This window comes from Gilbertella persicaria (genome assembly GCF_025201335.1).
Source record: "Gilbertella persicaria strain CBS 190.32 chromosome Unknown B0P05scaffold_72, whole genome shotgun sequence".
Lineage (NCBI taxonomy): Eukaryota > Fungi > Mucoromycota > Mucoromycetes > Mucorales > Choanephoraceae > Gilbertella > Gilbertella persicaria.
In genome coordinates this window covers 50,953-64,361 of record NW_026252033.1, presented here as the reverse complement: position 1 = coordinate 64,361, position 13,409 = coordinate 50,953, and the positions used below count along the sequence as shown (strand labels likewise).

Below are 13,409 nucleotides of genomic sequence, written 5' to 3'. Positions count from 1 at the left end.
ACTCCTTTGTTTTCTACACTATGAAAATTTTTTTGTTCCGTCCATAAAATTTTTCAGGGCTGTGGGCGAAAAAAAAAAGTGTAAAGGACTGTTCCAAGGGCTCCCTTAAGAAAAACTTCTTTCTCTTTTTTTTTGTGCAAAGTTTGACAGGTATGGTTTGAATAAGAAGATGGAGTTGCTGATCTGTGTTTTTTGTATTGTCTCTGTAGAATGCCTCACTCTTTTGGTCGTAAGTATACATCATTTCGTTGATCTAATGTGGCTAATGACATTTGTTAGTCCGTGCTCGTACTCGTCACATGTTCTCTCGTAACTTCAGAGAACATGGTGCCATCCCTCTCTCCACCTACTTGAAGACTTACAAGGTCGGTGATATCGTTGACATCAAGGCCAACGCTGCTGTCCAAAAGGGTATGCCCCACAAGTTCTACCACGGGTAAGTCATCATTAAAAGAGGGATTCATATACTGACCTACATCAAGTCGTACTGGTGTCATCTACAACGTCACCAAGACCTCTGTTGGTGTCATTGTCCACAAGAAGGTCGGTAACCGTTTCATGGAAAAGCGTGTCAACATCCGCATTGAACACATCAAGCACTCCAAGTGTCGTCAAGAATTCTTGGACCGTGTCAAGGCCAATGCCCAAAAGAAGAAGGAAGCCAAGGAAGCTGGTATCTCTTTCAACTTGAAGAGAATCCCTGTTCAACCTCGTGAAGCTCGTCATGTCTCCACCAAGTTCAACGTTCCTCAAACTATTGCTCCCATTGCTTACGAAACTCTTTTGTAAACAGTGTTTATTTTGAATAAAGCAAAAGAAAAAAAATCGTTGCACACGAATAAAGCATACTTTTTGTTGTTGATACTCTCTTTTTGTTTAATGCAAGAAAATCATCATTAAAGAAAAAAGAAGAGAGGGGAGAGGCTTGTCTCTTTTTATTTATTTATTTATTAAAGAAGCGTACCTTTTTTTTATATTTTTTTTTCTTTTTTGAACTCATGTTGCCTTCATTTCGTATTTATGTTAGGTAAGTAAGACAATACATGAACAAGTGTTGACATACAATAGACCTATGGTCATGGGATATCGTCCCTTAAAACCACTTCAACCTACCATGCGATCTTTCTCATCGCACTTGGTTCGATTCAATCAACATAATTCTTTACCCACTAAAGAAACACCTTCTCAGTCTCGCATCATGCGATTCATTCAACAATCAAAAGAACTAGTTCGTTTTTACAAAGACGGTCTTAAACAGATCTGGTTTAACCACAAGGAAACCAAAGCCTTGTTGGAAAGAGTCAATAACGAAGGTTATGCTCTAAACAGAGCCGAATTTCAATTGATTCATCAGACCAAGAAGGATATGGTCAAACTTGTTCCTTTTGGTATTGTGTTTCTTATTTTGCCTGAATCTGTAAGTCCATTGAGCTTATTGTTGGTTATTCATATGATGAATAGATACCTTTACTTGTCATCTATGCACCTGGTATGGTACCTAGCACTTGTTTGAAAGAGAATCAAATTGTAACTATCACGCATGACAAACCTCCCTTAATGTACTAAAACAAAGAGTGTTATTAGTTGAAACAAAGGCAGAAGCTAGACAAAGTACGTCAAAAGATGACTCATAACGTACTCAAGTCTGCTAAACAATTGCAAGGTGTTGTAAGTAATCCTTGAATATCTTTTTTTTTTTTTGGAGTACTTAGATATCACATAGATTACTGCTGAAGATTTCATGCACAAGGCTAAATTTCAACGCATTGCCAAAAACTTTGCTTATGATTTTGACTTGAGTCGTATTGATAGAAGACATCTTTCTTCTTATTGTAAATTCATGGGCATCAATGACTATGGACCACAATTTATTCTCAAGAAGAGACTTGAGAAATACATGAACTATCTTGATCAAGATGACAAGGTAAGCAAGACCACATATAGGCTTTATAGCTCATTTTTTATAGCTCTTGCTTCAAGACAATACAGTCGATACATTGACAGTGCAAGAATTAAGCCATGCTGTAGAAGAGCGTGGTATGAAATCTGTAGATCAGCAAGAAGAAAACATGAGACGTGCATTAAAGTATTGGTTGAGTGCTAGTCAAGCAGATCCCAAGGTTCCTGCTGGTTTACTTATCTTCAGTAGAATGTTTTTGCTTAATGCAAACTATGTTTAAAAAATAAAAATCATAGACAGTTTTTTTTTTTTTTGTTATTCTTAACCCTTTTTTCTTCATGGTATGTTTTTTTTTAACATCTATAGTTGCATAACAAAGAGATAGGATCAGCATATTGAAATCAAACGAACACCTTTACCAAAACCAAAAAAAGAGCCCATTCTTATTCCAAGCAAGTAACTATATCCTGTATACATAGTCTAACATCAGTCTATAGATCCTCCGTTACCAGAAGAAAATACTTTTATTGAACCTTACGTACCTAGAAAACGACCTCGTCTGACAGAAGATCAATTGAAATCACATTCTGTCACTGTGAATTATGATCGTATTGCCAATGCTGATCTAGGTTTATTTCGACGTGTTCATCGTCATTTGGATAATGTAACAGAGACCCTTTCACCCATCAGTACACGATCCAACAATAGTTTTTCTCGTTTTGATCGTATCTTTGATATGGACACCTTTAAATCTAAATCACATAGTGTAGTATCATCACTCAGAGACCATAGTCTAAGAGATGATATATCTGAAGTCACTAAAAGTGAGACTAGTAAAAGTGAAGCAAGCATGCTGAATCGATTAAAGACAATGCAAGAGAGAATAACCGTATTTGAACGACCACAATCATCCTTTACTCAGCGACTGGAAGAACACCAAACTACAAAACCACCACCTTCATCAATAGAAAGACCATTAGAGCCTCTTTTAGAAGAACCAGTAGCGTATGAACAACAACAAGACACACATACTAGCATGGATAATAACCTGTCACCTTCCAAACCATCATCGCCTGCATTATCAGCCAAAGGAAAAGAGAAAGAAGATGTACTACAAGCATTTGCCAATATAGAATTCAATGATTATGGAGGGGGAGATAATGATCTTGTTGATGATGACCAAAAAGAAGAAGAAGTATCCAGTCTGGACCTAAGTACTGAATTAGAGTCTATGTAAGTCTATCTGTGGATAATTCAATGCTTAATCACTCTATAGGCTACCATTCAACAGAGTCAATGCAGGCAATTGTCTTAGTAGGAAATTGGTACAAGCTCCTTATGATGCTAGATTCTTTCATGATACGTATGGGCCTAGTATGCTTACTAACAAGGAAATTGGCAAGTTGTTCAAGAACAGGCTTGATCCATCCAAGAAGATACGTAGTACTTGTGAACGTCGTATTTTTACAAAAATGTAAGTAAAAAAAAAAAAAAAAAAAAAAAAAAAACCAACGGTGGTTGACTGAATGGTGGTGTATAGTGTTGATCTTTTCTTTGAACAAGTCAGACAAGATTTATCAGCCTATAAACAAAATCAACCAGCCTATCTTCAAGATACAATTCAAGAAAATGATGTCATTTTATTAATGAAAAGGTAACAAAGCATAAGTTTTCAATGACTGATATCATTAGGCAGCGACTCTTGAATTCAACTACCAACATTCAGTCTTTAGCAAACAAATATCTATCCAAAACGTATGCTAATCGAATGAGTCAATCTGTAGCTGCTTTTAATCGACTTAGACCAGCAGATAGCATTGAATATGACATACAAACTCATTTTACTCAATTTGAACTGGATGATGATTAAACTGGTTTATTTCTTTTCGCCTTTTGAATGAAGAAAAAGCAGTGGTTTGAATGTAATGAGTGTATGATTTTGGCTGTAATTCCTTGTTTATGGTGTGGTTTATCATCGTATAATTCAATTGCAAACTGAGAATCGTCCCATCTTTTTCTACTTGGATTTGTTTCTTGTAAAGATTGTTGAAGTGTCATAAAGAAGAAAGAAAGAAAGATATTCTCCCTCGTGATGTTTATTGATTCGGAACAAACATCTCTTCTTTTATTGCCAAGAATGATTATGCATTTATATTAATTCATACTCCGGTATTTCTCTCTCTCTTTCTTTCTTTTTTACTTTGTGATGAATTCCCTTTATAATCATGCTTTAAAGCAAAGTCATGCACTTGAAAGAGACTTGCAGAGTAAGTCGAGTTATATAAAAAGTATCTATTTATCCTATTAGAGTTTCAGTCAGGGCAAGATGATTCAGTAGGATTACAAGGTAAGATATATATATATGTGTGTGTGTGTGTGTGTGTATTTATACCTTAATAGGGCAGATCTCTGCTTCATTCAACACGTTACAACGTTCTATTGATGACTATGAAAATTTGGCTAAACGAGAAATGATTCCAGTTAAAAAAGAAACTGCTTTAACGTATATTCTCCATTAAAAAAAAACGTGTTGTTTTCTAACATGGAGCATAGACGCGTGGCAAAATTTAGACAAGAACTACAAGAAATGAAAGTGCGCTTTGAAGCCATTAAAAGACAACAAGAAACTCAGAAACTCGAGCAGAACCGAGAAAGTTTATTAAGAAGACCTCATCGAGCAACCAATGTGGTAAGTACAACATGTACCTGGGTGATTGTTGTTGACTCTAGTTACAGCCAGAACATCCTTACCAGCCATTATCTCGAGATGAATTTGCATTGCGTGAACAATCGTTTGCTAGAAATACAGATTCTCAATTAGATGATTTCATTGGTCAAGCACAAACATTGTTAGAAAATTTGACAGATCAACATTCGATACTCAAGGTAACAAGGAACAGATCCCATATGAGACTTATAAGCTATGCATAGAAAACGCAAAAAAAGATATTGGACACAGCTAATCATTTGGGCTTATCACAAAATGTGATTCGATATATTGAGAGAAGGTCAGCACAAGATAAATGGATCTTTTATGGTGGTATGGCCTTGACTTGTTTATGTCTATGGGCTATTGTTCATTTTATTGGCTAATAATAAAGGAGTTTAAATCATGGATGATTTTTGTGGCTTGGCTGACGCAGCAAAAAAAAATTTTTTGAATAATATGGCAATCCAAGCGCAAATGGATTGTAGCCTTCTCTTTTTCGCTTTCGTCGATTTTAAAAATGTACTTGACCATCAACTCATATAGATTGATATTGACTAAGTTTTCTATAGGGTCAGTTTGCTTGTCCAAAAGCGTCTCGCTGCCTCCGTCCTCAAGTGTGGTCAAAGAAAGATCTGGCTCGACCCCAACGAAGTTAATGAAATCTCCAACGCCAACTCTCGTAAGTAAACACACACTCCATACCATCTTGACTGACACACAATACAGGTGCCAACATCCGTAAGCTCGTCAAGGACGGTTTGATCATCCGTAAGCCCGAGATCTCTCAATCTCGTTTCCGTGTCCTCGAACGTGCTGCTGCTAAGCGTAACGGTCGTCACATGGGTTACGGTAAGAGAAAGGGTACTGCTGATGCCCGTATGCGTACTCAAGTTATCTGGATGCGTCGTATGCGTGTCCTCCGTCGTTTGCTTGCCAAGTACAGAGAAGCTGGTAAGATCGACAAGCACTTGTACCACTCTCTTTACCTCAAGTCCAAGGGTAACGGTTTCAAGAACAAGCGTGTCTTGATGGAACACATCCACAAGGCTAAGGCTGAAAAGGTCCGTGCCAAGACCCTCGCTGAACAAGCTGATGTTCTCCGTGCCAAGAACAAGGCTCTCCGTGAACGTCGTGCTAACAAGAAGACTGGCAAGGTCGAAGCTTAAATACATTAGCTATCATATTAAACGATTGATTTTTTTTTTTTTACTATCTATGAGTGACCAATCAGATTTCATTGTTTTGCTTCATTAAATTTAGCATCAGCGAGTGATATGATTTAATTTCTTTTTTTATTTATTTATTTATTTTCTCATGAAATTCTATGCTTTAGCCTTGTTGGCTTTATCCATTGTTCAGGCATTACCACAACAACAAGTGTTTATGACACCTGAAGACCATGGTGATATTTGGTCTTTATGTGATTCTCCTGCTCACCATCAACTGGTGGGTTATAAAGAGGGTGTTTCTATCTCACCAGCACAGCCTAGAACAGGTGATGATATTCATGTCCAAGTCAAAGGCAATCTATGTAAGTTACATTTATTAATTGAGTGTGAATAAACCATTGTATAGTGAAAGATGTAACGAGTGGTAAAGTGGACATTGACCTCAGTATTATGGGCATGATTAAAATAAAGAAACAACTCGATCTATGCAGTGTGCTCAACTCTGATGTCATGGGTCACCAATCATGTCCTCTTTCAGCAGGCGATTTACAATTAGATGCTACAGGTAATATGTAAACATTACTATTGTTTTCTCAAGTTCCGTTTTATTGTTGTTGTTATTATTATTAGCTTGGATTCCTAAAGAATTGCCCAAATTACCTTTGAATGGCAATATTCGTATATCAGATCAAGATAACAGTACAATCACTTGTATTCACCTTGACTTTAAACTACAATAACCATGACTACGCCGGGTATATCTTTTTTTTTTAATAAGTCATTTTGGGTGCTTCTTGTTGAACGAATTTCTGTTGAACACCCAATAAAGAACTAATGACACGCAACTTGTTCTTCATCTTGTCTCTCAACATGAACAGATCCACATCATGATCATTAAATGTAGGAAATTCATCAATCAATTTCTTCAAGCCTTCTAATTGTTTCGTTGCTCTATAATACGTCTTATATAAGAGGACACAAATGAAGATGTTGCTTACCTAGAAGGTACTTTATCGGGATAAGCACTGGCTAATTCAGTCCACATCTCTACACATCCTGAGTAAAATCCAATTTCTCTGCCTAGATCAAATGCTTTTTCGCAGCCAAAAATACGTCCTTCTAATTCACCCGATGTTTCGCCATCTCTAAATCCGTCATCAAAACCATGTTCTGCAAACCTATTTTCTTTATATATAAGCATCTGTGTCAAATGCATGCATGATTTACATGGTCTCTAAATAACAAAGGGACTCAATGTCTTGATTTGGAGGAGGAACTGCTGTCATAATGAAAGAAAAAGTAAAAAGAGAAAAGAAAAAGTTTTTTTTTTTTTTTTTTTTTTTTTAGTCATCCATTTAAACCTCAGTAATACTTTTGGTTTCATTCTATATTTATTTAATGGCTACCTGTAGTAGGAAGACCTACAGAGACCTTGAATGTATCATAAATCAACCATTGAAGACCAGTCAATGTACCAATCATTACAATACGTGGTCCAAGGCCAGTCCAGAGACCACGGAAACCGAGTTTCTTGACTACATCCATAGCACCTGCTTGCTTTTCTCCAGGAGCAGGTTTAGGCAAATTATTCAATTTAGAAACCAACACATCAGCAGGATGAGATACTGCAGCACAAAAGACACCAGCAATATAACCACCAGCAAAACTTACACCCAATTGTTGTACCTTGTTGTATTCTTCCTTGGGCTTGGTCATGAATGTCTTGTATAAGTATTCAACTGTCTTTTCAAACGAAGCAAACTTGACCATGGTATAAGGAACTTGACGACTCCAGAGAGGCACAAGACCCTTATAGAATCCGTTAATACCTTCTGTAGCCATGATCTTGTTGAATCCTTCACGGGTGGTTTTGGCATAAGGTGGAATGGAGGTCTGCATACGGACCTTGAGGGCTTCCATAGGACACAAGAGCACATCAGCAATAAGTTCAGCAGAGGCAGAGGCACCCAAGAAAAGGAATGTTTTGTATTTCTTGGCATTTTCTTCACCTACCAAATTGGCATATTTGTACTTGAAGATTTCATAGAAACCGTATTTGCCTGCGCCTTGCAAAGAATAACCAATGGCAGTAGGACCAATACCTGTAAAGATACCCCGCATGCCTTCTGCCTTGACGATGGTTCTCCAGCCATCAAACACACCTTTGTATAATCCAGGTTTGACTTGGTTACGGCATTTTACGAGATCCAAAGGCGTAACAAGTGAGTGTGTAGGACTGTATCATGAATGAGCCATTGTGTTATATAGATAACTTTATACTTTACCCACAAGCAAAAATACCTCCTACAGTACAGGCCAAGAAATATTTGTTAGAGTAGAGGGGGATTTTTGAATCAGACATTGGGATAGATTAAAGAAGAAAGAGCGTATTATTTCATCGTCTTGTTTCTTGATTCTTTTTTTATACTATTTTTTTTTAATGTATATATTCTTAAATGATATCATGGGTATAATTCATTTATTTTGCAAAATTCATTCTCTTCTAGAACCAACCAATAGACACGTTCGACTCTATTTTTTTTTTTTTATTAGATATAGCTATTAACAAGACATAGAATAGAAAGGAATGACCTTACCAAGCCTTTATTTCTTTTGGTTTTTATACAAAAGTGTTGACATTACATAATGCTAAACTCATGCCAATGACGCTAGAAATTAACGTCATGTATAGATTAAATTTCTGAGTTTACTCTGTGCGGTAAATTGAAGAGTGGGGCTCATTTTTGTTGATAACTGGTTTTCTCGGACAAACACGGTAAGGGTGCACTTACGCTTTGAGTCAAAAGACAAGGCTTTGTTTCAGTAAAATTCAGGAGAAAGCAATCGGCCGTTCAGGCCAATCTTATTTATTGGGTCAAAGAACTTCCACCAGAGTGTTTTTGAAAGAAACCCCCTCTCCCTCCGCCATCCTATTATCAAGCTTTTAGACCATTATCGTTTTAATACTGTGATAAGGTGTATCATGAATAAATTTTGTCCATAAAAAGACGGAACGCATCGTGTGCTGCTCGGAAGCGCAGGCATCACTTTATTTGGTGATACCGCAAACCAACACTTGCAATATGTTTTGAGCACTAGACGGAATATTTCGTATAGACATGTACTACGTTTAGCAAACAAAGAAGGGAAAGGAAGGAGGAGTGGGGGAGAGTTCTTAGTAACTATATAGACACAGTGAGAAAGTTGACTATGATTGCTACAATAAATGGCTACATTTTATAAGACATTTTGTTATAAGTGCCTTATGTTTGAATGGAAATTGTTGCCATCAAATGCGACCATTTCTTAAGTCAGGTTTTTCTTTTTCTGGTCCACCACTCCTAATAAGAGAATTACTGAGAACTGCTAAATATGCGATTTAAGTCAGCTTCTGATACCAAATGGTCGTACAATGGTATTTATGTTGATACACAGGATTGCATGACCCAATAAAGAGAGCTTAGAGTATATTTTTGCATTGCCGGACTTTTCCAATATCAAAAACCATGTTTACTAACACGAGTGGAGCCTTTGGAGTTGATTTGGACAAAAAAAAACGACTTGTGAAAAATGGTCATTTTTACCTCAAATCCAAAGGGTACTTATTCGTGAAAATTCTCATTTCGACAACCATCGATTTTCTTTTTGACGCTATAGAATGAAAAATGGAGCTATCAACAAGCTCAAGTACCCAAAATGTGCGTAAAATGCTCTAGTTTTTGGTAGATATGTTTGCTTACTAATCATACTATATGGATGATGAGATATGAGTAAGAAACCTCGTACATATTTTTGCTTATTTGCTCAATATTTTAGCAGCAAAATTGTGGTATTCTTTACATCAATAGACTCAAAAAACAATAGTCCACAACCTTTGTCACTGCATCAAAGTCAAATAACTGCATAAAGATGCAGTTCTCAGCAAAGGCCCCCATCTTGTGGCTAGATGAAGAATTGGAGTTGCTTTTTATTTCAATCTCCACATCATAGCCAATCTGTATGTCCTATGCTCATTTGCCCCCACATTCACTTTATAAAGTGCTTATATTTCTATTCTTATATGTTTTTTTCGTGCTCCAAATAGCATATGATAGCTTTTGTAGTACCATGACTAACAAGTTTTATATGACATCTAGAGCAAAAACACTCAAAACACAGCTTAAAGATACCAATCTTTGATGGACCATTGCTCGACAACTAGACTATCAGAACAGTCTGTTTTTTCATTTGAAACATGTTCTTTGGAATTCAGCAATTGAATGGTATGACTGCTTTGGCTGTTGGATGAAATTTATTTTCTTGACCCATGGAGGATCCACAGAGGTCTGTGAAGATCAAGAATTTTCGGAATAACCCAATGTAGCCCTGATCCAACTGAAATCAGATAAGACCATGTTTAAATGCTTCTGAAGAGAGTAAAACGAGTTTACAAAGGTGAAAACATCGACTTAATATGAGTATTACCTTCAAATCTTCAATCAAAGTTCATTGTACACTGTAATTGGTACAAAAGAGGCTCCTTTTCAAGAGATATCAATTAGTAAGTAGTTGACTAGTTTTAGACCATTTGATACGAGAAACGTGTGCAAACAAGACACACTATAGCATATGACAGTGCTGTGGCTGAATAGAGCATCTTTGATCATAACTTTCGATGGATGTCTTGCAAGAGGATTGTTCGGTGCTTCAAATTCGTGATTATCGCTGCATATAAACTAACTCCGGGGGAAGTTGCTTTTCTTTCAGACATGAGTTCCTCAAGAAGTCATAAAAGAAGACGCGACTCGGACGACGAACGCGATGAGAGATCGAATAAACACTCCAAAATCTCCCCTTCCTTGAAAGCAAGCATAAAACGTAATACAACAAGCATAACTTTTACGATTCTGAACTAAAAAAAAAGACACTTATTTTAGCTATTGATCAGGACGACTATTTTGAAAAAGCAACAGAGTTCAGACTTTGGCTAAAAGAACACAAGCACAAGTATTTTGATGAACTTAGCTCTAAAGAGTCAAGAAGATATTTCAAAAAATTTGTTAGAAGGTGGAATGATTATGAATTGGAAGGTATTATACCACAAAAAGATACAAAAGTTGAAAGCTCAATAACTTTTAGAAAAATACTATAAGGGCCTAAATTCCTCTCAATTGGACTCTTCTGATACAACACGCTATAAATGGTCATTTGCAAAGAACTTGGATAAAATGGAAATGGATAGTATTAAAGATAGTGTTGATAGCATGACAGGATTAAGCCGTGGTGATGATAAAGTCAGAGCATCGGGTAAAAGAAGAGCTCAAGCAGTAGGACCAACCATTCCTGATGCTGTTGGTAAGTTGCAATGAATCAAAGAGGCCATGTCTAAATTATACGAGTTTAGATAAAGAAGAGCAGTATGAAAGAGAGCGAGCAAGTCGCAAATATGAATCAAGAAGAAAGAGAGAACACAGAGAAGCCGTGTTGGATGAAATAGCACCAAAAGAAACAGGTCGAGAAGCCGCTCTTGCAAAGAAGAGAGCATTGAGTGCATATCATAAGCGGGAACGTAGTCCTGATGTTGAACTACCAGAAGCTGATTTAATGGGTGGTGATGATTTTCAATCAAGGTGATAAAAAAATGTAAGATTATTGCTTATGTTACTTTAGACTAGCAGCAGAAAGACGGAATCGAGAAAGAAGAGAAGCCAGACAAGCAGAAAGGCGTGACCAGAGGCTGGCACCGGTGATGAGTAAAATGGAAGAATATAAGGCTAAAGAAAATGCCACTATGGAAATGTTTAAAAGAATGGCTGAAGAAAGAAGAGCTAATGGCGGCTTTCAATAAAGTATTTGTGTTGTAGAGACACCTTATTTTTCTACAAATACATTATCGAGAAATGGCAAGATTTTATTCTACTCAAGCATATTAACCAACTACATCAATGAATCCCAAATATAAAAAGGAAAAAGAGGCAGTCTGAATTCTTTTTTTTTTTTTATAAAATAACCACAATTACTTTCTTTTCTTTAAGAAGTCGCATACTCATACAAAAGAGGAGCGGATGAAGTGTCTTCTAGCCACCTCTTCTCTATCTGGTAATCTGCAAACATGTCCCATAGGAAGTAATGCATAAGAAAACCATTCTCATTGATTGCCAGGACCTATAGAAAGGAAGGCATTGTCAACAAATTCCTTTAGATGATATTGGCAATTTAAAAGAGGTTACATTGTTAATGAATATAACAATGAACACACAAATATTATTTATGTCTTGTACTAACGTACACTTTATTGCTGACTTCTCTTACGTCTTTCCTATTAATAATTGTGACGGCACGGGAGCTTTTTATCGAACGACATTATTTGTTATAAAGAAATGAAAAGTATCTTACTCGACCAGCCGACACTAGAAATGATTCAGAAGGGGAATTGTTTATATAACATAGTTCAAGTCCATGCATTGCATTGATTTTGGCTTCATTTAATAATTCATTTTCTGAGAGTAATGTCTTTTCCATAAAAATCAGTAAACACAACTTCTGAATTTGATAACATTGGGAAAGAAAAGGGCGTGGCGGACTGGACTCTTTTGATTTACGATAAATCACACTGTGTCTCAAACATTTTTGACACTAGAATTAATTTTCTTTCTTGCAACGTATTCTTCAATGTCTAAAAATGGGCATAAGTCAGTTGTATTATGGCATATGAACGGTAGTATGGCAACTATCTATCAATACAGCGAGGAACAAAAGAAAAGAGTTCCTTTGGAAACCATAAGTTTTGTCTCCAAAGCTTATTTGGCTTTCCGTAAAATAGACGAACTGGTAATGACAAGAACAAAGCGATCAACTTCACTAACTCACCATAGCGTATTGTCTCTGCTGCTATACCCTTCTTGATTTACTTGTATTCGCTTCGACTTCAAAGCAACCAGTTGACAAGTCTTCCAAATGAAATATGGAGACTAGAGAACCTTATAGAACTTAATCTCGGTCATAACCAACTTACCTCTCTTCCTAAAGAAGTTGGACTCCTTGTCAATTTACAAGAGTTATACGTGCATAATAATCAGATCAAAAAGATACCATCACAACTCGCCAATTTAAAACAGTTGACAATACTAGATTTAACCGAGAATTTATTAAGTTTTTTACCGAATCGAGTGCACAAGTTGAAACTAAAACAATTATGGATTGACAATAATCCATTTGATGCTGTTCCAACAACAACAACAAAGCAATCCATGTCACTGAAGAGTATTTGCGAACAAACTATTGGTAGTTTATGCATGACTGATGATGAATCAAGAGAAGCAGTGATTGAATCCATTTTGATGGATAAGCAAAGACTGATACCAGATACGATTGAACTAGTAGAGAAATGCGATTCTTGTTCTTTACCAATCTTTCATGAAGGGTTGGATATCATTAAACTAAACAATGGCGTACCTGTTCTCTTTAAAGCATGTAGCCAGACCTGTCACAATAAAATCTGATCTAACATGCGGAAAAACAAAGTATGGAATGACGTAGAAATAAAAGTGAGCTAAATTTGTTTACTTCTCTTTAATTTTTTTTTTCTTATCAAAAAAAAAATAAAAAAAAGAAAGTAGAGGGCAATAATGGTCTTCCAGCCTCAATATAT

General features: G+C 36.4%; 10 protein-coding genes across 10 annotated transcripts; 8 read left to right on the top strand and 2 right to left on the bottom strand.

Moving 5' to 3' along the window:
* Nucleotides 1–56: 56 nt before the first annotated feature.
* Nucleotides 57–790, top strand: B0P05DRAFT_519194 (60S ribosomal protein L21-A; the record flags this gene model as incomplete). Its single annotated transcript, XM_051575733.1, has 4 exons — nt 57–150; nt 210–229; nt 280–436; nt 483–790. Exons 2-4 carry the CDS (start codon nt 211–213, stop codon nt 787–789), a joined length of 483 nt encoding a protein of 160 aa, XP_051429656.1. The 5' UTR covers nt 57–150; nt 210.
* Nucleotides 791–1,366: 576 nt separating this feature from the next.
* On the top strand, nt 1,367–2,180 carry B0P05DRAFT_582110 (LETM1-like protein-domain-containing protein; the record flags this gene model as incomplete). Its single annotated transcript, XM_051582161.1, has 5 exons — nt 1,367–1,417; nt 1,462–1,527; nt 1,585–1,668; nt 1,724–1,924; nt 1,968–2,180. The coding sequence occupies 5 exons, from the start codon at nt 1,367–1,369 to the stop codon at nt 2,178–2,180; spliced, it is 615 nt and encodes a 204-aa protein (XP_051429655.1).
* Nucleotides 2,181–2,217: 37 nt separating this feature from the next.
* On the top strand, nt 2,218–3,993 carry B0P05DRAFT_564071 (uncharacterized protein). Its single transcript, XM_051580784.1, has 5 exons — nt 2,218–2,241; nt 2,286–2,352; nt 2,398–3,133; nt 3,177–3,374; nt 3,441–3,993. Exons 1-5 carry the CDS (start codon nt 2,239–2,241, stop codon nt 3,556–3,558), a joined length of 1,122 nt encoding a protein of 373 aa, XP_051429654.1. The 5' UTR covers nt 2,218–2,238; the 3' UTR covers nt 3,559–3,993.
* A 35-nt stretch (nt 3,994–4,028) lies between these two features.
* Nucleotides 4,029–5,049, top strand: B0P05DRAFT_519189 (uncharacterized protein). The gene is made up of 6 exons (XM_051575732.1): nt 4,029–4,167; nt 4,209–4,247; nt 4,301–4,403; nt 4,454–4,610; nt 4,637–4,786; nt 4,832–5,049. The coding sequence occupies exons 1-6, from the start codon at nt 4,107–4,109 to the stop codon at nt 4,991–4,993; spliced, it is 672 nt and encodes a 223-aa protein (XP_051429653.1). The 5' UTR covers nt 4,029–4,106; the 3' UTR covers nt 4,994–5,049.
* Nucleotides 5,050–5,099: 50 nt separating this feature from the next.
* On the top strand, nt 5,100–5,893 carry B0P05DRAFT_564061 (ribosomal protein L19/L19e domain-containing protein). The gene is made up of 3 exons (XM_051580783.1): nt 5,100–5,129; nt 5,180–5,289; nt 5,337–5,893. Coding segments are annotated over exons 1-3 (552 nt in total). The 5' UTR covers nt 5,100–5,127; the 3' UTR covers nt 5,777–5,893.
* Nucleotides 5,894–5,993: 100 nt separating this feature from the next.
* On the top strand, nt 5,994–6,519 carry B0P05DRAFT_582107 (uncharacterized protein; the record flags this gene model as incomplete). Its single annotated transcript, XM_051582160.1, has 3 exons — nt 5,994–6,141; nt 6,186–6,344; nt 6,410–6,519. The coding sequence occupies 3 exons, from the start codon at nt 5,994–5,996 to the stop codon at nt 6,517–6,519; spliced, it is 417 nt and encodes a 138-aa protein (XP_051429651.1).
* Nucleotides 6,520–6,549: 30 nt separating this feature from the next.
* B0P05DRAFT_575944 (uncharacterized protein) lies at nt 6,550–7,065 on the bottom strand (the record flags this gene model as incomplete). Its single annotated transcript, XM_051581674.1, has 3 exons — nt 6,550–6,730; nt 6,778–6,957; nt 7,007–7,065. The coding sequence occupies 3 exons, from the start codon at nt 7,063–7,065 to the stop codon at nt 6,550–6,552; spliced, it is 420 nt and encodes a 139-aa protein (XP_051429650.1).
* Nucleotides 7,066–7,174: 109 nt separating this feature from the next.
* Nucleotides 7,175–8,141, bottom strand: B0P05DRAFT_582106 (mitochondrial carrier domain-containing protein; the record flags this gene model as incomplete). Its single annotated transcript, XM_051582159.1, has 2 exons — nt 7,175–7,962; nt 8,081–8,141. 2 exons carry the CDS (start codon nt 8,139–8,141, stop codon nt 7,175–7,177), a joined length of 849 nt encoding a protein of 282 aa, XP_051429649.1.
* Nucleotides 8,142–10,527: 2,386 nt separating this feature from the next.
* B0P05DRAFT_582105 (uncharacterized protein) lies at nt 10,528–11,392 on the top strand (the record flags this gene model as incomplete). Its single annotated transcript, XM_051582158.1, has 4 exons — nt 10,528–10,636; nt 10,696–10,848; nt 10,898–11,113; nt 11,163–11,392. The coding sequence occupies 4 exons, from the start codon at nt 10,528–10,530 to the stop codon at nt 11,390–11,392; spliced, it is 708 nt and encodes a 235-aa protein (XP_051429648.1).
* Nucleotides 11,393–12,046: 654 nt separating this feature from the next.
* B0P05DRAFT_564039 (uncharacterized protein) lies at nt 12,047–13,345 on the top strand. The gene is made up of 2 exons (XM_051580782.1): nt 12,047–12,589; nt 12,634–13,345. Exons 1-2 carry the CDS (start codon nt 12,431–12,433, stop codon nt 13,258–13,260), a joined length of 786 nt encoding a protein of 261 aa, XP_051429647.1. The 5' UTR covers nt 12,047–12,430; the 3' UTR covers nt 13,261–13,345.
* Nucleotides 13,346–13,409: the final 64 nt, after the last annotated feature.